The 22,824-nt window shown below is 44.1% G+C and overlaps 1 protein-coding gene across 1 annotated transcript in view; it reads left to right on the top strand.

Annotated features, from left to right (window-relative positions):
- Window positions 1–22,824, top strand: part of CAMK1D (calcium/calmodulin dependent protein kinase ID) — a 394,722-nt gene that overhangs the window by 223,618 nt on the left and 148,280 nt on the right. The window contains exon 3 of the mRNA XM_019509558.1: window positions 20,430–20,504. Within this exon, the coding sequence (XP_019365103.1) occupies window positions 20,430–20,504 (75 nt within the window). The remainder of the gene's footprint in view (window positions 1–20,429; window positions 20,505–22,824) is intronic.

Here is a 22,824-nt window from a genome sequence, read left to right as displayed (position 1 = left end):
GGCACATTACCCCCAGACTAGCGAGTGTGCTCCGGGAGAGGGGTCGGCCGGACATAAGGCGCCCCTAGGGAGGCATTTGGAGCCTGGAAGGTGGTCAGGCACAGGGAGGTGGGCGGCTCAACGCAGGAGCGCCCCCTACTGGCCCGCTTCATGTGGTGGAAATAGCGGTGGGATACAAATACCCAGCTGTTTTCCTGAGGTGGGATCTCTGCACCGGCCACAAGAGCTTCTGGGACAGGCCTGGAGTGTGATTGAAAGCCCCAGTGAAGCAAATTCACTATTGACCACTGAGGGTCTTGCATCTGAGCCTCAATCCTAGCTCTGATAGTACCTTCTTCCTTAACTCTGGGCAGGACACCCAACCCTCACCTCAGTTTTCCCAGTGGTGAGATGGGGGGGTAGGAAATATTGGCTTCATTCCAAGGGGGATACAAGGAGTAATTGAGGCAGGAGGTCAGATGGATACACCAGCTTCAGTCTGTCTCTCTGGCCTCAGGGTTCTCCTTTGCTGCAAATCACCCATAGCTGGGTGCTGCTCACTTAAAAAGGCTTAGCAATAACTCATGCCCTTCAGGACTTTTCAGGGTTGCTGACTCTTCTGTCTTTTTAGAGTATAACATGTGGCTGGGGCAGACTTGTTTGCTTGCTTGGCTTATTTGGTAGCTGCAGAGTTGGTTTACTTTTCTGGTATAACCAGCACAGGTAGGTTGAGACTGCCATTCTGGGTCAGGTGGAAAGGTGTAGCAGCATCTCCCAAAGGCATTCGTAATCCCTTAGAGATTTGCTTCATCACCGTTTCATAGAGGGGCCTCTCCCTTGAGGTATGTGTGAACAACCCCTCCCTGCTGAGGGGAGGTGGCTTTTCTGGAAGACTGATTCACCCTGCAAGACAAGAAGTGAAATTATTGCCACTTCATCTCCCTTGGGATTTCTGCCAAGGCAGGGCCCCTTTGAATTTTTTACTAACAGAGCCTGTGCACTCAGTGTTTCCTTGTCATAGTCCCAATCAGGCCCATTCCTGGGTGCTGCCTGTTTTCTGTGGAAGGGAGGATTCAGCCTGTTTCCAGCTCTGTGATCGCCCCAGGTGGAGGTTATGCCTCTAAAGGTCGTTGCCAGAGCCTGGACTCATTAACGTCCCCGGATGGTTGGCCCCAAGCTAAACATTAGGCATTCTCCGTTCTTCTTCCCAGGACCGCTGTCATATATTAGGCCAGGAGAGATGGGGTGTGTGCATCAGTAGAGGCCTCTGGCTTTCTGCTGTGCACGCTGGGAGCAGTACAACTTACAAGGGAAAGGAAACCTTATCAAAAACTGATGGTCAGATTGTCAGGTCAAAGGACCTCCAGCTCCTGACAATAATGTCATCTTTATCCCACTGAAACATTTTGTTGACCTTGCTCCTGGATGGTGCTGGCAGAGCTGACCTTGCCCATGTGCAGTGATTTCTCTGCGAGATAATCACCCTTCTAAACCAGTCATCCCTCCGGCTTTAAATGTCCAGCGACCTCCAGCTCAGGGGAGGTTTTCAGTGGGTCACTGTCATTTGCTTCCTCACCTGTCCCTCTGGCTTTGAGACCTCAGAGTTACTTCCCTTCCTTCAGAAGCCTCAGATCAGCAGGGCTGCCTCTATCCACAGGTATTTTTATGGCAGCTTAAATCTTTTCTGGGCTATCATTTGACTTTTGAACCTGAAGGTCCTCTCCTTGTGACTGATTGTGAAATGTATTGGTAAGGCTTGAAACAGGTCATGTAAAGCAAGATTCATCTAGCTCTTTGCTAACATTTTGTGATGCTTTCCAATAAGCTTGCGCCAGAGTCAAACACAAGTGACACCTTGAATGCTGCATTTACCTTGTACTGCCTGTGCTCAAGCACTTACTCATTAAGCATTGAGACTAATGTCATTGGATGCCATCTCCCACTAACCTCTTCTGGTACCTGTAGGAGCCCCAATTCCATGACACCCTGTTCCTGACTCTGCCTCTAGACAGCCCTCAAAACTCTTCCTAGGATCACAAATGGGTGAAAAAGGCAGGGATGGGACTAGGAAAGTGCCAGCACCCTCCCCTGCTGCACAGCCCAGATCCCGGATGGATCCTGGACAGAGTGCCACAGGGTCCAGTCTGCCTATGCAGCTATTTCTACAGCACCTGTCATGGTGTAGTGTCAGTGCCCTGAAAGTGGTAATTTAGATCTCAGGAGGTAGTGTGCTGTGCTCTGCTGCCTGAAGCCACAGGGTTGAGGGAAAGGGGATATTATGGCTGCAAATCAAGATGTGTGTGGCCCATTGCCCAGGAGCGAAGGTTGATTCTAGGCTCTTAATCTCATACATGGATAGTTGGCAGGTAGAACAAAGGGTGAGTAGTTCCCAGGAACAGGGACTTGCTAACCCTTCATTCAGCATAAGGGAGGAATTTAAGCACATTTCCCCTCCCATGCTCTTCAGGATTCTTCCTTATTGTTCCTTTATCTGTATTACCATAAAGCCTCAAGTCATTGTGCAAGGGGAATGCACAACGTTGCTGTCCAGTCAAAGGGCAATGCTAGAGACAACAGGGGCATACGGGCAGATGGGGAGTACAATGAAATAGCGAGACAATATTTGTCAGCAGGATGGTCTCGGTGCCGCAGCCTCCCCATTGTCAAATGTTCTTTTGCAGGAGCTGCAGAAGGGGAGGATGATAAGGCCGCAGACGTTGCTGGCAAACTCCTCCCCAGTGTAAGTGGCAGCCTGAGAAGAGGCACAATGATTCTCTTTAGAAATCTAGCAACTGGGCGGTGGTGGGTGGCAGCATGGTGATGGGTGGAGTGGGGGTAAGCTGAAAAAGGGCCTCAAAGCTGCAAGCCACTGGCTTAAATTTTAGTATAATGGAGCAGCATACCTCACTGGGAGGACACAGGAGGATGGCAATACAGGCATGACATGATCAAAGCAACAAGCTAAGAAAATGCTTGTTGCTGTAGCATTCTGAGTGGGATAGGAGTATTTTTGTTGAGGCCAGAGAGCAATGGTTCTGTCAGTACCGAGACATTAGAGGCGGTGAGTCAGGAATTCTGTTCTGTTCTGTTCTCTATTAAAATTGTATTGTTGGTGTTATTCCAGTAATGCAGCCAGTGACACACCCAGCATCTATCATGCATGGTCTGCGCAGAGCAGTATTTTGTTTGCTAAGGTTTTATATATCCTCCTGTGGGTGTTGCTATGTGTTTATGGTGGAAAAGGCGGGTCAAAGAACTGCACCTTGCACTTGGAGACACGGGTTTGTGATGGTCCTTGGTTCTTGTGGGAATTCATTTCAGAGCCTCAGATCATCCCCACAAGAGCTGCGTTCTCTGGACTGGAGTAGCGATGTTACTGTCATCCCAGAGCTTCATTTGGTCTTGGAGATGCCCAAGACTAGTCTGCTGAATGTTTGGAAAATAAGGACCAAGGTCTTGAAGCGGATTCAGTGTTCATTGTATGCCAGCACTGTGGAGAGGTGGTTGGATGGGCGAAGGACAGGCTTGATGTCAATCCCATTCCATTAGAGGTTACTGTCTCAAGGAACGCTGCATGGATCCTGTTGCTTTCCTGAGCAGATACTGCCAACTACGTAAATGGAAGCACAAACCTTGCCAAGTAGCACCTGACATGCTATAATTACAGAGCAGAACTGGAACAAATAACAGTCTTGGAGATTATCAACATGCATTATGGAGATTTTGTCAGGGAATAGGAAAGAACCTTCCTGCTTTAGAAGTCCCATCCGTTTAATAAAAGGTTAACTTGCTGGGGAGGAGAACTGAAAAGCTAGAGGGGAAAAATAACTGGTAAAAACAAAACCAGAAAGGCAAATAAAAGAAAATGCACTGGGTAACAATTAAACTAATGCAGGATTAATTTAAGAGTGTTTTAACTGTTCGTGTTGAGAGATTAAATGCTGTCAGATCTGAAGAGCTTCATTATCTGCTCAGAAGTGTATTTATACCTGTCAAAAGGATAAATGACAGCTTGGAAACAACAGGTCCCCTCCTGTATCTGGATACAGAATCTGCAAATCAGAGTTCACCAGACTCAGTTTTAATCAAAATGATAAAAGTGAATTGTGTTTGCATTAAGCACATGTATGATTGACATCACATTAGCTGCACTGCTGATTTTGAATGAGACATCATCTGCTTACAGGCATGAAAAAAACCAACACAAAATGGTGCTTTACTTTCAGCTTGGCGCACCTCCATGCCCAGTGCAGTGCCTGCCCAGAAGAGGCATCACATTAGTTTGACCTGGCTTGCCCAACGTCTTTATAGATCAAGCAATTCAGTGGGGCTTTTGGGCACTCTTATCTAATAGCTGATTCAATCAGTGATAAAAACACCAAAAAGCCCTGAAACACCGGATCTACAGATCTTGGGTGAACCAGGTCAAACAAATGTGATTCAATCAGCTTTCAATTAGATAAAAGCTCCAAAAAGCCCTACTGAAGCACCTGATCTATACAAACACTGGGGAGCTGGGATGAACTAATGTGCTTCTTCTGGTAAAGTCTTGGGGGCATTTTGGGAGGGGGAGAGGGAGGGGTCCGGGAAGGGGGGTGGGGGGTGTTCCACATCTGTCAGCGGTCTATGAGCATGCAGGTTTGGCACCACTCTCATTGACACCAGTTTTACCCCCTTGGACCTGAGTCTCCCCCTGCTCTGCAGATTGTGTAGTCAGCTAGAAATGTGCAAAGCAAGTGTGAAACGTATCAGAATAAGAGCACTTTACATGAGTGGAAATGAGGATGCATGGTACCAGGAATTGGAGGATCAGGGCTGTTGGCTGGAGTGAAATCTTTCCTGATTTGCGTTGCCGGAGAGGACACTGGAAAACTCTGGGTTTGCATCTTTTTTCTAGACATTTCAAATACAATTTTATAATATTTGTTGGCTGCTTATACCAGCGTGAAGACCAAATCTGTTTCCATGCTAATTGCAGCTCCTTTTAAAATGACTGTATCTTTTTAAGCAAATTCTGCCCGCAGCGCAAGTTTTTATTTTTTTCTTAGCTGTGTGGTAAGTTTTTAGGTCAGAGAACAGTATTTCCAGCCACAATTTGGAGTTACAGGAATGGGGAAAAGTACAGTTGTTCTGTGTATTTGCTGCGAGAGGGTTGTTTTTATTTATATGCATATTGCCAAACAAAAAAGAGTAGAAGTTAGAGACTTCAGATTTACCGTGGCTTATAGTCTCATGTAGAAAGGGAAAGAACAATAAATTTTAAGGAAATAGATTATTTGGATCAAACTTTTTTTTTTTTTAAATATTCCTTCAAATGTTAACAGGCATACATAATAATTCAACAATGTACAAACTGAAACACAGTTTAGGAAGAAACTAGGACATGAAGCTTCAGTGGAAAAGATGGGTCAAGCCTTACAATAGATTATAGTATATAAGTAGCCCTGGATTAAGGCCAAAGAGTGCTTGTGGGGCTGTGTGAAACACTGTGACAGCAAAACATCCAATTGTTATTCGCCGGTGCAATTCCTGATTTTGGCTGGGACACAAATTAGAAATACTGTTGGACAGGCTGAGCTGATGCATCTAAAACTGAGTGCTTCTATAGAGTGTCCTCGATGTCCTGGTTTTGTGGACTGCAGATGGTCAGACCCAGGATAATATGAATGCTGAGCTAGACATGAACCTCATAACCTTTGAATTTTGGCTATTACTATCAGAGCATTACAGTTATTTTACAAGATGTTTTATTTATCCTATTCAAAATCCATGGTGTGCTAAAATACTTGCCTATAATTGTGAAGAAAGGCATTCCCTCTTAACAGCACCATGCAAAGTCGGGGTAGTGATTGAAAACAGGTATCTGTTGATTGTTCCTGGTTGTCCCAGTCCACGGTGCTATGGACAGGAATCAATACTATGAAAGTACAACCATCACTTCCAAAGATGTTTGTACGAGTGACAAGGACGCCAGAAATTGGATTGACTATAGAGATTAAGCTCAATCACCTTTCTCTCCAAAGTTGCTGTTTCTCTCTCCAGGTCTTAACTGAGGCATGAATGGTAGAGCAGGTTGGCTGAGTCTTTTGCTCTCTTGTCACTATCAATCCATCATATTTTTATTAATGGATGCAAGGTGGAAGGAAAATGGTTTAAGCTTATCACAAGATTATTTATGATGATCATTGGAGCTTTGGCATGTCAAAGGAAGGGGTTATGCTATCAAAATGACCTGTGTCCATCAACCCTTGATCTGTATTTAATGTGATTTATTTTAGACACCATCTAATAGCTACCTTTTACTCTAAATACCTTGAATTAATTACATGTATCATTTTGGAAAAAATGAGTCACAATGTGCGACTTGATGTGTGACTTGGCTGCATAAAATATTAGAAACCTAGAGCATGCAGTTGATATTTCAGCTGGTTGGAAAACAGGCTATAGACTGCCAGGAAGCAGATGATTTTCCACTGTACCTATTTTTCTGATCTGAGTACATGAAAACTAAAAACACACAATGGCAAACATGCCATCAGTATTCACTGCTCTACTCTTTGAAGCACACTTGCATTATTTTCAGATGCTACATTATTTTCAAAGAATTCCCACTCTGATTCATCAAACTATAAAAAGAATTAATGGGCAGTCATAAAACTTAACATTGTGAACAAAATAATCCTACTGTCATTACAGTATTGTTCTCTTGCCCTGCTGCTTTGGGAGTAAGAGCTTACATTTATTTTACACAAAGGATTTGTTGTCCCATGCCAATAACTACTGTTTATAACGCATAATCTGCTTGCAACCAGTCATTGTGGATAATACCAGTTGATTTGTTGGCCTCCATTTCTAAAGAATTATTACTATTGTTAACGTTTCGTGTTTTGGAGAAGCATAACCAGGGTGATAGTTTCAAAAGCACCCAAGTCCCATTTTCAAAATCGACTGAGGAGCTTAGGAACTTTAATCTGATCAGAAGTTTTAGGGTAGACATGTGGGGAAGCTGCTCCGACGTGCTGTAATTACATCATGTCGGAGCAGACTCAGTTAATCAAGTCTGCTGCAGTGTGCTAATGAATGTGCTTCAGCAGCCTTCGTGTCCCATGTATTGGCATCCCCGCACTTCAAAATGGTGTTGGGGCACTTTAACTAAAGCTCGTTTGACAAGCTTTAGTTGAAGTGCTTCTGCTGCCATTTTGAAGCATGGGGACACTGATACACAAGACACTGCAGGTGCTTTAATTAGAGTGGCACTCTAATTAAAGCATCTCCCCCACCCCACCCCCAGAGCACATGTAAAAATGTTCCTAGTGCCTAAATTACTTTGGAAAATAGATCTCGAAAGGTTTTGAGGTATCTGAAAATTCAGATAGGCACCCAATGGGATTTTCTAATGTCTAGATTCCTTAGCCCTATACACACTTAAATGCACTTTTAGGTACGTAATTATCTATAAAATCCTGTGTCCTGGCCAGAGCGTACTTTTGAAATATTTTACTCTTGGTTCTCATGTGTGGTAGGAGGCAATATGCGGTCGAGGGATGGTCAGGCTCTGCTTTCCCCTTACATACATTTTGAAGGCATTTGGAATCAGCTTTCTCTGTCCTAAAAAGCATATTTATATAGGGCTCCTGTATGCTATGGTAATAGTAATTTTAAAAATATGAAATTTGATGCACTTGATCTTATTCTTTTTTTCTCCTTAAATTAATCTTCATGTGGCAACTTCTGTGTTAAAACTCTGGAGATTAACATCTGAGACCACTTCCTCACCTAGTTAACCGCCACTTAGCTCCTAGCACCAGCCAAATCGTACCCTTGTTGAGGATACAATTATGCTTAATGGCATTTTTTTCTGGTTATGCATCAGTCATGGTATTCGGGGCATCAAGTTCAGCTATCTTGACAGAAACTTCTCTGGGCTCTGCAGTGATAAACCAAAGTGAGCCTCTGCCAAAGTGAGACGGCTGGGCCTTCAGGCTTTGGATCAGCTGAATGAAACCAAGAACGAATTCTGTCCAGAGAAGTTTTCTTTGCTCCTTTTTTCAAACAGTCTCGCTTACATCCAAAGCAAACCCAGTAACTATGGATTTAAACAGGTATTTAAACCTCCAGCATTAGGATAGATTCAAAATAAAGCAAAACAGGCCAAATGTCTCTATTTTTCTTTAAATAGAAAGTTTGGCAGCATATGGCTGAGGGCCTTCTTTCTCACAGTGGCTGATGTAAATCAGGAGGAGCTTAGTAGAGTTAGGCTGTTCTTACATTGTTGTGAGGTAGGGGAAAATCATAGAAAATGAGGGCTGGAAGGGACCTCGGGAGGTCACATCTAGTCCAACCCACTGCTCAAAGCAGGACCAGCCCCAACTACATCATCCCAGCCCGGGCTTTGTTGAGCCGGGTCTTAAAAATCTCCAAGGATGGAGACTCCACCACTTCTGCGGGTAACCTGTTCCAAACGCTTCACCACCCTCCTAGTGAGAGAGTTTTTCCTAATATCCAACCTAAACCTCCCTTGCTGAAACTTGAGCCCATTGCTCCTTGGTTTGTCATCTATCTCCACTGAGAACAGTCCAGCTCCATCCTCTTTGCAACCCCCCTGCAGGTAGTTAGAGGCTGCTATTAGATCTCCTCTCAGTCTTCTCTTCTGTGGACTAAATAAACCCAATTCCCTCAGCCTCCTCTCATACGTCATGTCCCCTCGGCCTTCTAGTCATTTTCGTTGCCCTCCACTAGACTCTCTTCAATATGTCCACATCCTTTCTGTAGTGGGGGCCCAAAAATGGACACAGGATTCCAGATGTGGCCTCACCGGTGCAGAATAGAGCAGAATAATTACTTCCCTCGGTCTGCTGGCAACACCCCTACTATTCCTAACATCTGGTTTTACACGCTTTTTCTAAGTCAAGTGTGTAGTAGCCTTTGGTGCGGGTGCAGGAATGCATAATACATAGTTTCAAAATTAGCACAAAGCCAAATGCACATTCCTCCAAGACCGACTCCCAGTCATTTGCCTATTGGAAAATGTCTCTACACGCTTGGTTGCAGTACAGTATATACGTGACTCACTTCATGGCAACAGCTTCCCACGAGTATCTGAGGGAGCAGCCTATTGTGTAGGAGTGTCTTGCTATAGAGATTACGACACGTGCAGAGCTTCGTTGTCTTCTGATTTATCTCTGTGCTGCCCTCTCTGAATAATACAGTTCAGTGACACTGCACACCTTTGGGGTATGTGTGGACTTCCTGGCATGTAGCTGTTGCGTGTGGTTTGTGTTGTGTTTGGAGTTTGAGATGGCCCACTACTAAGATGTCACCTTTGAGGTATATGATAAACTGGCATTTTCAGACCCGGCATAACAAGGTTTGATTTCTACTAAGCCCGTAGTTGGCTGGTGTTACAGAAGAGGCCTGGATACAAGAAAATATTACACACATAGTCACATTGGTTTTGTTGATATTCTTGTATTGAATCAAGATTAAAAAAATAAGAGAAACTATTAAAATTATTAGCTTCCCTGCACTGTTTTGGTGCCTTCCCAAGAGCACTTGCAGCCGCTTGCCACAAGAAACATCCACCGTGGGGGAATCCCAGCAGCCATGCATTATGGGAAGGCTTCAGGAAAGTATAAAAAGCCATTATTGTAGTAGACATGTGCAATGATTAACTCTTCCTTCACACCTCCTCCCACCCTCATGTTCTCTGCATCCCTGCCTAATCCTTTCCTGCTAGCCGACTCGAGCTGTGCCATCTCCCACGGACAGACTCTCCTTCCCAGCCCTTGGAATTGAGTCTTGGTTTCCTCCCATTCCTGCGTCTTTGATCTTCCTGCCAAGGGAGGCGACCCAGCCGGCAGACAGCACTGGGTTGGCTGAATGTCATGGTACTGCCTGATACTCCACTTCTGACTCAATGCTGCAGCCAAGTCACCCCCTTTGAGGGCAGGTCCTAAATGCTAAGTTCTTGCCTTAGTCTCTGTTTCCCTTCACGTGGGCAAAGATGATCATTGGCTAACAGTTGCCGTAGTATAGATGGGATGCTGCTTACCATCCCATTTTGAATGTGACCCCAACTCTGAGAAGGACACAGATAAAGCATGCACCTTCTCATTCATCAGGTCATTTTCTTGTGGGTGTCCAGGACCAGATCTTGTTACTTTAGCACATAAAACCACTCCCCATAACCCTGCAGAGCCATCAAAGCTCAGGGAAATAGAGCTGGGTTCTAGTCCCTCTTCTGATTAATCCGTTATTCACTAGGTCTTAGGCAGTTAGAGCTCCGCACACCAACAGAAGGAAATAACGTTTGCATGTGTTGCAGCGGTCCTGCTTTGAACACAGTAGGCTTTGCCTAGGAGTCTTCCTGGAAGGATCCGTGTAGATGCCTGTTCTGGAAGAGCAGTGGGGTAGACAGAGTTGTGAAGAGCCTTACACGTGAAAGGGAAAGTGAGTAAGACACATTATGTAAACCATAAAGTGACTTTGCAGGATGCCCAACTATAAATATGTGGGGGACAGGAGATCTAAGTTGTTCTTCTAACTCCGTCACTGTTCGACTGGGTTGCCTTTGGCAAAATCCCCTTGTTTCACAGTGCTTCAGTTCAAAGCTTGTATGAAGGAGTTTGTGGCGCTTTGGTACTGCGAGGACTATGTATGAAAAGAACAAAGGTTTATTTACCTTCTACATGGTGGGACAAACACGTGTTTTTAAGTGATCTTCTGCCCTACCGCTGTCTCGCTAGCAACTCTCAGCCTTTTTGTATAATTCCCGTATAAAGGTCCCTCTTTGTGGCAACCATCCCTGCCTGTGTGTGTTTTCAAACCAATAATGGAGATTCAGGGAGACAATGAAAAAATGAGAGGATCTATATCCAATGAGTATTTCACAGCCAACTAACGTCCCTTTCTGTACGTTTCCTATCAGCCACCTCTTTTTAGCTATAACTGAATATCTGCGTATGGATCACAACCACATAAGACCTTGTGAGTGTAGGAACATGATGTTGCACCAGTTATCGCTCAAATCTTTATCTGCTCTAAGTTAGAAAAGGTTTTGTCATGAACCTTGGTATGTTTTTCAGGGTTGTACAGTGTCAGGAATGTTTTCTTGTTTTTTGTTGTACTGATACAGTCTTGTTGGAAAGCCCATGTCATGCTGTATCCATGTATGTTGGATCTTCAAGGCTGCAAGTTTCATGTGTGTTAGCTTTTTTTGAGACTCATATCCTAGGAGTAGGATAGAGACACTGACTCATTTTTTACTGAATCTACCAAAACCTGTGGATAGGCTTAATTTACTAAGACATTATTTACTACTGTCTTGAGCCTGATTTTGGACTTTGTGACCAGCTCTGTATGACCTCGTTAAATCACTGCAGCCATCCAGTCAGTCTGAACTCCCTGAATCAGCTCCAGAAGTCTCTTTATAAGACAATTCTCTTTTATATTAGAAATCAGTGAGTCAGGGAAGGCCCCATAGGTCTACACTTTTTTGTGCAGTTCTTTTTACACCAAAGTTCACGGGGTACCTGGAGACTTGGTTTTGCTCATTAGTGGTACTTGGACTGCCACAGAGTTCATGGAGTATTAGGAATCAGATGCAGGATTGAAGATCAGTCCCTTTTTTTAGCTTCTATGGATAGGTCTAAAGTAGTAATTGGCCATTTGGGATTTGGATGACTTGGAGGAGTTTGGCCTTTGGGTATAGTATTAGTTCCCAACCTCCAGCCCATTGGCTTGTGCGGCCATGTCATCTGGCCTGTGGGGCTGTCCCACTTGTCCAGACATTTTGGGGGAGGGGAGCAGTGGCAGCATGAGTTGCAATTTCTTCTAGACTCACAGCATTTAAAGCTGCCGTCGCCCCCGATGCCAAATTTCTAGAACCACGGGGAGCCCTGCAGGCTGGATGATGTGGCTCCATATGTTAGATGACGTGGCCCCACGTGCCATTATGCATTTTAAAACAACTTACAAATCAGAGAATAGAGAGGTTGGTTCCTGTCTGCACATACAGTGTTATATCCAAGGTTAAAGTGGCTAAATCTTGAGATAACAAAGTGGAGTGGTAATAGTAAGTTAAAAATCATCATCACATTCTTCCAGGGCCATTAAGACGAGACCTATAATGGGCTGTGTGTATTTCTCCTGAGACTTTGATGTCCCTGTTACATTTGAATGCCTGCTGTGAGTTGGTGCATACTGTGCTGCAGTGGTGCTTTCTACCATACACATCTCTGCAGTGACCTTTGCGGAAAGAAGTTGTAGGATTCATTGAGCTGTGCCTTACCCTCTACCCAGAGGCATGCAGCTCTTTCTTCTTTTCCTTTTTTCTTTTCATCTAAGGCAGAGGTTCCCAAACATTTTCTTACTGCACACCCCCTTCCAGATTAACCAGCTGCCCGTGGCCCCCTACCAGCATGCATTTTATATTTTAACCCATTAAGTGCCAATTATTATTATAATGAAAATTAAATCCACCATTACCCAGTTTCTCCCATGTGTCCCCCAGAGATGTCTTGTGTACCCCAGGGATATGCGTGCCACAGTTGGGGAACTCCTGCTGTAAGGGAATACTGGATCTAGTAAACCTCCTCCACATTTGTATGGCTAAGTAATGAAGAAGTTGAGGATATGGCTGTCCCAGAAACAGAGATCTGAGAGTGACGGCAAGAAAATGCAAGTGTTCTAGGTTTGTACACTTTGCAGAACCATCTTTGTCATAGAAACATTGTAGGAGCTCATGTTTGTGTCCACATCTGTCTTCCATGGATAGACTATTTACTCTGGCACTTCTCTTTTTCTTGCTGTGTTGTGTGTGTGTAATTTATTATTATTAAGAGATGCTCAGCTGCAAATATTCATTCCTATTTTTATCACCAGAATCTACCACAGATTACCTCTCTGTGAATGCATCTACATGAGATGCTATAGCGCTGTACCAACAAGTTCCTGCGCTGTAGCTCGTTACTCCGGTGCGTAGCGTCTCATGCAGATGCACCCGCAGCGAGGTCGCATCGCCAGGCACAAACTTTGCCAGTGATGCTACTGGCCAGTAGCTTATTAATACTGGGCAGTAGCGTCTGAAAATAACCATGTGGCAATGGGACTGCGCAGCAACACCAGGTACTGTGCAGTCATTCAGTACTTGGATTTAGTCATTTAGTACTTGGAAGCAAGTACTAAATGACTGCGCAGTAATAACTGTGCAGTCGGCTGCTTGTGTAGACGTGGCTTGTATGTGCTTCAGCCCTGAGCTTGGAGATGTCAAATGAGGCAACAACTGAGTCTCACTGGCCCATTCTGTTCCCAGCTACTCTTCTGAGACCACCTCTGAAGCTGCCCATTACAACTAGTGGCACTGATTTTGTAATAGGAATTGAACTGAAATAGCCCTTTCATTTAAGATAGACTGATCAGCAGCTCTCAGACAGTGATAATCTTGGGATCCTGCCCCTCGTTTGCATGCTGATTCCTAAATGCGTAGGCTTCTAGGCAGGAGCCTCTGCTATGGGCCTTTGTGTGGCGGGTTATAAAAACACACATTTTCCTTTGTAGACTTGGCTGCAAGCAGTTCCTTTGTGTGTATCCAATACTTCCTTACCACTTAGTGCTTAGGGCTACCTTTCCTGGCTGCTTTAAGTTGTTGCATACTGTGCTGTCAGTGAGTTAGGGTATTTTAGACCAAACAATGATGGTGTGAGAAGCAGCCCTGTTGAGATGACTAAATGCCATCAGGAAGAGAATAAGATCCACATTGGATGGCTAACTGAGGAGAAGGAGCAGGAAGGTTGGGATGAGTCCAGCTGGAGGTTTTTCTTTTCTCTGGCACTTTGTTTGCCCTTTGTTCCTCACATGTGTGCATCATTTAATTTTTTGCCTTGCAAATTTGATGGCATGTGATCACAAGAGTCGTTGCTTTGGAAAGCTGTGCTTTTTAAACAGTGTCTCATTTCCCTAAGGCTTTTCTTCAGCATCTTTCTAATTGATCACCCCTTATCCTAGCCTTCAGGGCAGAAACTGTTGTCAGTGTGATCAGTATAATTAGCAATGGTATCATAATAGTTTTCATTCATCTATACCTTTCATTTAGGGCTCTTAAGGTGTTCTGCCAAGCAGCAAAGTATTATTCCCAGTCAGTCATTAAGGGGCTAAGTCACTTTGTTGTCTCAGAGCAAGTCAGCAACCTGTCCCAGGATGAGACTAGGTACACAACCCAGGTCCCCTGTTCTCAGCAACAAAGAGTACTGCCTCCTCGATTGGTGATCTTTAGTAACGTACCAACCATTTTTACTCAACATCAGGGTCTAAATATATATAAAAAATATGAGACAGAGGTCTATATATATAAAAAATATGAGACAGAGGTCTATATATCTATATCTAGATGGATAGATAGCTATCCATATATATATATCTCAAGTTGGATGCAACTGCAGATGGACAAACATTAGTGATTCCCATTGGTTATAGTGACCTCTGCTGGAAAGTACAAAGCCGGTTCATATGGGTTTCATTGACAAAGTCTGCAAACGGGCATACTTTCCTGCTTTATTCAGCCTTGCTGAAGCCACAGGTTTTATGAACATCTTTATTAAGCATTCCTCTTGAAGATTTCATAACTCAAAATGTAGGCGTTCTAGTTATTCCCCATCCTGCCAGTAAAAAACAAAACAGACTGTTCTGGGAGTGGTGTTATCCCTTCTATAAGCTTAAAAAAGCTGCATATAACCAGAGGGCTCGATTGTCAGAGGTGTTTTGCTGCTGACTTTGGGATGAGTTGTGGGCAGTCGTTGCTTCCAAATATCAGGCTGTTACTGTCCTGAGTTGCTTGACGTAAAATGGAAGAAGAGTTTCCTTTTTGGCCTGGCAGGACTGCACCAGTTACATGGTGACTGGATGCTCTGTTGCTGATTAGCCATAGCTGCAAAATGGCCAACTTCCCAAACCATCTTGGGCTAACTCTTTCTAGGCAAATATATTTTCAAATGTTAATTAGTCCAGTTCCGAATGTAAATGACCTTGGGATAGTGAGCGTTAGACCAGCTGCATCATTGGCTGAGCCGATCAGTTGCTGCCTGCTTCACTTTTTAATCAGGAGAAAAAAAAGAGCCAAGGAGGAGTCCTTTACCGTTATCAGGGATGAGGACATCTTCTGGGTCCCTTGCCAAGAAAGATATCTCCAAGGTGAGAATGGAGGAAAGCTTCCTTTCTTCTTGCTCTTATTTGGCTCTTGTGTTTTAATCCTGTTCCCTCCTTTTGCCTAGCCACGATTTAGGTTCGCGTGCTCTTGTTTCAGTTTCTTTTTGCCTTCTCCTGTTTGTTTCCCTTTCATTCTGTATTCTCTTCTCCTCCTTGCCCTCTTTCTTCCTCTGACTTCAGGTGCTTGCTTTTGGTTACTGATGCCATATAGAGACCAATTGGTGGCATACTGGGGGCCCCAAAAAGCCATCATGGTATAATTAAATCCTTACTCTTCAGGTTGTTCAAATGCTCCCCATTTTCAGCACAACCTGCAGGCTGACAAGGTTTTCTAGAGCTGTGAGTTACCGAGACAGGTAGTAAGATCTGAAAAATATGTTTGGCTGCTAGGATCTTGCATATTTTAAACATTGGTGGTAAAGAGGGATTACCGGAGCTGCATGCATTTGTAATGTGCCTGAAAGCTTGCAAAGAAAGAATTTGGTTTGCTGTTTTTTAGTTGGTCTAATAAAAGGTATCACCTCTGAACCAAGAGTTTGAGAGTTTTGTATTTCTTTTTGTCTCAAACCAACATGGCTACAAAAAAGATCCCTGAAACTTGGAAGATAACTGTGCTGTTGGCAAGGAGCACTTGGAGTTGAGAGTGGGGGAGCTGAGGCTGATGCCTTTCCCTGAATGAGTGTATAAGTCCAAATAAATAACCAGGCATCAGAATGGGTGGGAAAGTGCTGTATTCAGGACTAGGGGGCTCTGTGGCTGCTTTAAAAGCTGGGAAGCTCTGGGCTCATGGTGGCATCAGCTCTTTTCTTGATTTCATTCTTAATTTTTAAAGTATTCTTACTCCACCATCTCTCCTGATGCTTGTCTTCCACTTCTGCTAAGTCATTCATTCTGCAGGTAGCTGCTGGAGACAGTTATGGAGAAGAAGTGCTCTGTCTATATGTGTGTGTGTGACACAGATAGCACTGCTTGTAGGATCAGGAAGTATTGCTTCAAGAATTTACAAAGCTAGTGATATGGTCTCAAGCTTCCCCTGCGGCACGTGTGGAAAGCATTGGCCTGTGATCCCAAGCATGGTGTCCCGTCACTGCAGCAGCCTTTCTGAGACCCTCCTTCCTCTGCTCTCTTGTGTCTCTCTGCAGCTGTACCAGCCTTTGTCATACATGTAGTTGTCCTTGTCTTGCAGGTCTGTTTCCACTACTTCTTCAGGTGCATCTACTCATCCCACTCATTGCAATGGGTGACTGGTGAGATAGGAAAGTTGCCACTCATGCATCCTCAGCCAGTCTCTGATGGAACAGAAACCTCTAAAAGCTTGAACTCTTCAGCTGGGCTCACACCCTGCTGAGCCCTCCCTGACCCCTCCTAAGCACCCAGATCTCACTGCATACCTACACACCCCCTGGACTCTCCCCACCCACAATCCCTCTTGGTCACTACTGCCATCACACCCCTCTTCATCCCTACTGCCCCTGCCATCCTGCCCAGATGCTAACACCGTCTGGTCTTTCTCACTAACTAGAACCCTGCAAGGAATACCACGCTGGGGACAGGAGAAGGGGTCCTGAGGGGGATAATTTTGGGTCCTGGAAGGAATATTTGCAACACACGGACAGTTGGGGCTGGGGGAAGATTTTCTTCAGTCACTTACAACACCCCTACCAAAGGTGACCAGCCCCTCTGGATCTGACTGTACTTATCTGTATGTCACCTACTGGCTGTACCACTAGTTCAGGCTCCATCATCTGCTGCAATGTATAACCCAGGAAAGCATCATTTCAGTAACTTACCTTTTTGCATCACCTTTGCAATTCTCTCCTGCCTCTGAATGCTGCACAACTGCCCTGCTTAGCCTGCCTTCAGCTCTGCCCCTTCCCTCCCTGTGTCTGATTTGTTGTGGGTTCGAAGCCCCTAGGAACAAAGTCACCTAGTACAGGTTCCTAGAGTACACCTTGATTGGACATGCTGGGAGGGGAGCTGAGCAACATTACCAGGAGTAGATAACAGACAGGATCATTTTAAGAGAGAGGCTAACCTAAATAGTGGAAGATCAATAATGGCTAACACCTATGGAGGGTAGAGATTAGCAGAAATCAGATAATGAACCTAGAAGTCAGTTGACTCCCTCAGCTCCACCTGAACAGAAATATGTCCATTATTGCCAGGTGGTTTGTTTTAAACTCTGTGAAGTGGGAATCAAAGGGGAGTGTGACTACTCCACCAACCCACCCTTGAACCACCCCTCTGTACTTCACTGTGATTAGAGATGGGGAAAAGAGATGGTGAATTTTCTTCTGGCATCTTTCTGTTTGCTGAGTATTAGTATTTCTGGGCAACAACTCTGAGCTAGTGTGTTCCTGAGCAAGCCTCAGTTTATCTATGTTTCAGATGGTTTCTAATACTTTGCTATCTCAAAGGGGAGTTAGGATTAGCTAGTGTTTGAAAAGCATCTGCAGAGCCTGTGAGAGAAGTCTTCTTACAAAAGCCAAGAGTCAATATAGTTATTACAGTGTTATGCTGTGGGATTAATGCATATTTCAGTTATGATGAGTAGGAAGAAGAAGGTTTGAATTAAAACTACCTTTTCGAACATGATGATGTCGGAAGTTACTGTGCTTGTGTGCGTGCATGTACATGGGGAGGCAGGGGTATAGGTGTGTTAGTGATACAAAATGTGCTACTGAAGTCAGTATTTCCTTTCAGGATCCAACCAGTGATATATGAAATACCATATTCATTTTCTGGGATTAAAATAAGGAAAAACATGTCCGCACCCTAACCGTAACCCTTTGACAGTTCTAGTATTAACTGGCAAATGCTGCCTTTCTCAAGGTAACCAGGCTCAAGACTTCCATTCTTGCACATAGAAAGGAAGACTTCCAAACTCCAGTTCTCATTACGTGCGATATGAGCCACACTGAGTAGAAGCGAGCTGCCTTTTTAGCGGTCTCTTGCTGCCAAGATTATGATGCTAGAGCTCTCATGCCATTTCTCTGGACGATTTGCTTGAACATGTTGGGATGTTTCAGATATTCCCATAGAGAAGATGACATGTAGTCCGTTATGTATTGCTGCGACATCCTACAGCTTGTTAAATTTGTGTTGATGCATCACTGATGCAAAATTTCTTGAGTATGACGGTTCCTGGTAAATGCAGCTTTTTGTTGCTGAATATGATCTTTCTGTCACTGGCAGCTTTCCATTGACCTCTGAGAAAAATGGACCAACCCTGTATGCATCCCAGCCTACAAGATGCTGAGTACCCTCCACTCTCATCAGCTTCTGTGGGAGTACAGGGTGCTTAGCACTGGTCAAAATTGGGCCCTTGAGACTAAAGTAGATTACTGTATTTACTCGAATCCAAGGTGAGGTATGTGGGCAGGGGGTGAAGACTCATCTAGGATTCAAGTGCCAGCCTAGGCTTAGTTCAAACTTTGGCTCCAGGGATGAAGGCAGAGTTGAGTCTCCACTTGCCCCAGGCTGGATTGGCTCATTTGGTGGGGGAGGGGGCTTGTGGCTGGGGGAGCTTTGAGGAAACCACAGCATGGTTTCCCCTACACCCTGTTCCCCCCGCCACTCCCCTGTACCCTGATCTGCCCTGCAGCCTGCCCACCCCATACCAGCTGCCCCTTTTGCTCCGGCTCTGGTCCCTCCAGCCCTGACCTGGCCTGGCCACAAGCTGCTGCTGCTGCTTCTTCCTAGCTGGGCTGGACTGGGGCCAGGGCCCCCACTGCCACTGAGTGCCCAAGAGCTGAAGCAGAGCTACAGCAGAAGGTAAGGGGCACGGGTGAGTGAGGAGTGGAGGGGCAGGCACAGGGAGGCAAAGGGTGGAGGGGGGGACAGGATGCAGGGAAGGTAGAAGGGGTAGGCAGCAGGCTGCAGGGGCGAGTAGGAGGAGGTTGGGGGCAAGCTGTAGGGAGGAGCAGGAGGGGGCAGACAGGCATGGAGGGGCAGGTGGCAGGGGCCATGCAGCAGGAGGTACATGGCAGGGGGCAGGCAGGGGAGCAAGGGGCAGAGGATTTCCCTGGAGTTCCATGGCAGTGGGGAGAACAAATTTAAGATGACCTTCCACTAATTGGATTCTGTAGCTGGAAAATTATAACATATCTATAATTTTCCAGGTATAGAAACTCAATTATCGATGGGGAGGGTTGTCTTAAATTTAGAGTTATCTGGGATTCTGGTCAATACGGTATATCTCAATATATAGAGAGTGTTTTAGATTCACTGTTTTATCATCCACAAAAATCCTTGCCTCTTGCATGAATATCCTGGGCAATTTTTCATGAATTGTATATTCCAGTTGCCATTTTTCCAAGGTACCTCTTGCACTCGAAGCACTATAGCTTGCATAAATAATATTATACCCCTTCTAGTTAAACAGTTAGCCTGCTTTAGGCTTAAAGCAAGTTAACTCTGCGCTTGTGAAAACAGTTGGAACTGTTTAAGCAAAACTCCCAAATGGGGCTTGCTCTGAGCAGTTAATTAGATTGTGTTAGCGGAAGTGATTCTCCTCTCAAAATTAATGCTCTGAGCAACAAGGGGCCTAGAGGTTCTCAGTAGCAGCGACCTGCTCCTGCATCCAGATGGCTGAGCTGCTTTTATTCAAATGGTAAGGATGCTGCTGTGCGAGGCTGGTGACAATTCTTGGGGAGCATGGCCTGAATTATGTCTCGTTCCATGTTATGAGGGGATAATTCGTTACAAATGTACATGGGTGGGGGCTTTGGGTGGAAGACGCTGTTGAAACAAAGTATTTTATGATTGTTGCTACTGTGAGAAGAGGATGTTGTGTTGGCATAGAATGAGTGAAACTGTTCTGAATGCAGGGATGTCCAGCCATTGCAACATGTGTACTTATTCCAATCCTTGTGTTTTTTGGCTGCTAAATGTTGCTTCGGTAACTCTACAGTATGCAAAACCTTGCGCTCTGAGTTGATACTGCTCTGGGATCTCAATAGCAAAACATCATTTTATTTTATTCATACAAGGAAGAGGGACAATCTCTTAATGCTGTAAAACGATTTAAAGATTTCAGCATAATATCAGGTGGAGGGAGTTTCCTGCTAGGTAAGTAATAGCTGTATCCTAGACTAACAAGCACCTGTGAGAGCTGACACAGCTGGATTCTGTACTTGCTTTGTAAAATAGTTCCAAGTCGCATCTAAGTGAAAATAGCTTTCTTTTGGCAGCTGCTAAGGATTACCATTTAATTCAGTACTGATCTTGTGGCGGTGTTTGTTTTTCAGAATCAAGCATGAAAATATTGTTGCTTTGGAAGATATATATGAGAGTCCAAACCACTTATATCTCGTTATGCAACTGTAAGTACTCAAGTTAATTAAGTTTATTTATTTAACCATCCTGTCAAAATTATCCATGGCTCTTATTATAGGGGTTTTTGTTGTTTCTTTTAAACCAAAAAAGTGGAATAGACCAGAAATATTTATTTCATTTTCTTTCCCTGAAAGCTAGGAGGAATGACTAAAAAAATGCGGGCCAGATTGCCTCATACACTGTCTGAAATTGTTAAATTATGTATTCTGTAAATAGCCTCATTCAAATTTGTGTGATAGTTTGCAGAGTACAGTACTAACTGGCTTGCATAAAGGGATCAGCATTTGGCATGGGCTTTCTCCTTCCCCTCTCTCACATGTATATACACACCACATACTTCATTTATGTCTCACAGACTTTGTTTTTATGGGCTGCACGGTCTTTATCTCTTGTTTCAGAAGGAATGAAAAACGGATGACAAAAATAAACTAATCTTGGTTGATTCACAGACGTATAAACTGTGCAATGTGATGCATATGAGAGAGGGAGAATCAAATTGCCACAGTTTAGTTGTCTGTGAATCAACCAAGATTAGATTTTTTTTTTGGTCTTTCCTCTTTGGTTCTTTCTGAAACAAGAGATAGAGACTACGCAGCCCATAAAAACAAAGCCTATGTAGTATAAATGAAGTATGTGTTTTGTACTGACAAACAGAAGGTCAAAGATGATGAACATGCAAGTTGGCATTTAAATATGGAAATTAGATTGTACCCACTAGCCAGTTGTGAAGAAAACTTCTTCCTTGTCTAAGTATTACTGACAGAGTTGATAAGGGCTCTACACTGAATACCTAGCCACATTTGAGCCAACGAGAGAATCATCCATCATCACTGGCACATCAGCTCACCCTAACCATAGCCCTCTGAACAGCATTTCTCTTGAAACAAAAGTGTGCATGCATAGCTCATCTACATCAGAAACTTGTTATGTGAACGTTGGTGGCTTGGTGGAACATCTCATCTCCCCCGTGCTCACCGTGTCTCACTGGCAGTGCAGATCTCTGTTGCATTCATTTTCTGGAGTGAACTTCTCTGAAGTCACATTCACAGGAGAGTTCCTTCCCCTCTCCCATTTGGCACAACTGTAGCTTTCCTTCTCCCCTGTTTTTTTTCCTTCTGCTACACTTTAATAAGTGAGACATTTCATATCAGAGGCCAGGAGGATTGCTTTGGTGTCGCCAAGTGATCTCTTCAGTCAGAATATTGAAAGGGGTCAGCAACAGGCATGTGTGGGAATGAAAATTAGACTCCTGGATATCCAGGGCTCTAAAAAAACTGAAGTTTAAAAAAGCGGAGCAGGGCATGGTCCCAGACCAAGCCCTGAGGCAACTGGAGGCTGGGTCCTCCACAGAGATGCTCTGGCTGCCAAAGAAGATACATATTCAAGGGGTTTTCTTTCTGGAATCCAGTTTAAAATCCCTGACTTGAAATCCAACTTTCCTCTTACTCATGTAATACTATAAATCTCCTGTTGTCAGTCAGCTGGATCATTACGGTGCCAGATACATATAATAGAATTATTTGTTACAGAAACACCCTGGGTCCTGCTGCGTTAGGTGCTATATAAACAATTAAGTGAAGAAAGTGCTATAAAGCAAGCTGTACTGGAACATGAGAGTCCTACAAATTCCAGCAAATGAAGTAAATTCCATTAAACTCAGATTTTATGATGTGTTAGCAGGGATCTCCTGCTTTTGTTCAACTCAACCAAAATCTCGGTATTCTGGTGGTGGTGTTATTTATTACGAATGTGCCGCTTTTTCCAAATTCTGTCTCATCTGAATTTCTAGCGTAGCTCAAATTTGTATTGGGTCTTGAATCTAAAATTCTGAGCAAAACCAAAATCTGTAGTTCTGAATCTGTGGTTTTAAGAATCGTTCACAGTAAAATCCCAATTTATTGTTCTGAACCTTTGTCTTTAAGAAAATATGATGCTTACAGCTACTTTTGAGATTCTCTTGTTTTCCATTTTGATTACGGGTAACAACCTGAAGGACTGTTTGGGCTCAAATTAAAAGGAAGAAGATGGAGTTTGAATGTCAGGAGAGACTTCCTAGCTGTGAGATCAGAGGGAGGACTAGACGACCCTCCTTTTTCAGAAAGGTTGGACAGAGCACTAGAAATACCTGAAAACAAAAATGTTTCCTGATCTCAGGGGAATAAAGGATTTCTCCATCAATTAATTCTAAGATATTTAGGTGTTTCAAGGTGTTTCTGTCTTCAGCTGTAATTTGATTTGTTTGGGGATTATTTTTTAATATCAGTTTCTCCTCCTTCCTGCTTCACCTCCTCTTGCTGTAGCTATTTT

The sequence above is a fragment of the Gavialis gangeticus genome, unplaced genomic scaffold (genome assembly GCF_001723915.1).
Source record: "Gavialis gangeticus isolate Ggan-Ray unplaced genomic scaffold, GavGan_comp1, whole genome shotgun sequence".
Taxonomy (NCBI): Eukaryota; Metazoa; Chordata; order Crocodylia; family Gavialidae; genus Gavialis; species Gavialis gangeticus.
The sequence above is the reverse complement of the archived record's forward strand: the minus strand, read 5'-3'. Positions and strand labels throughout refer to the sequence as shown.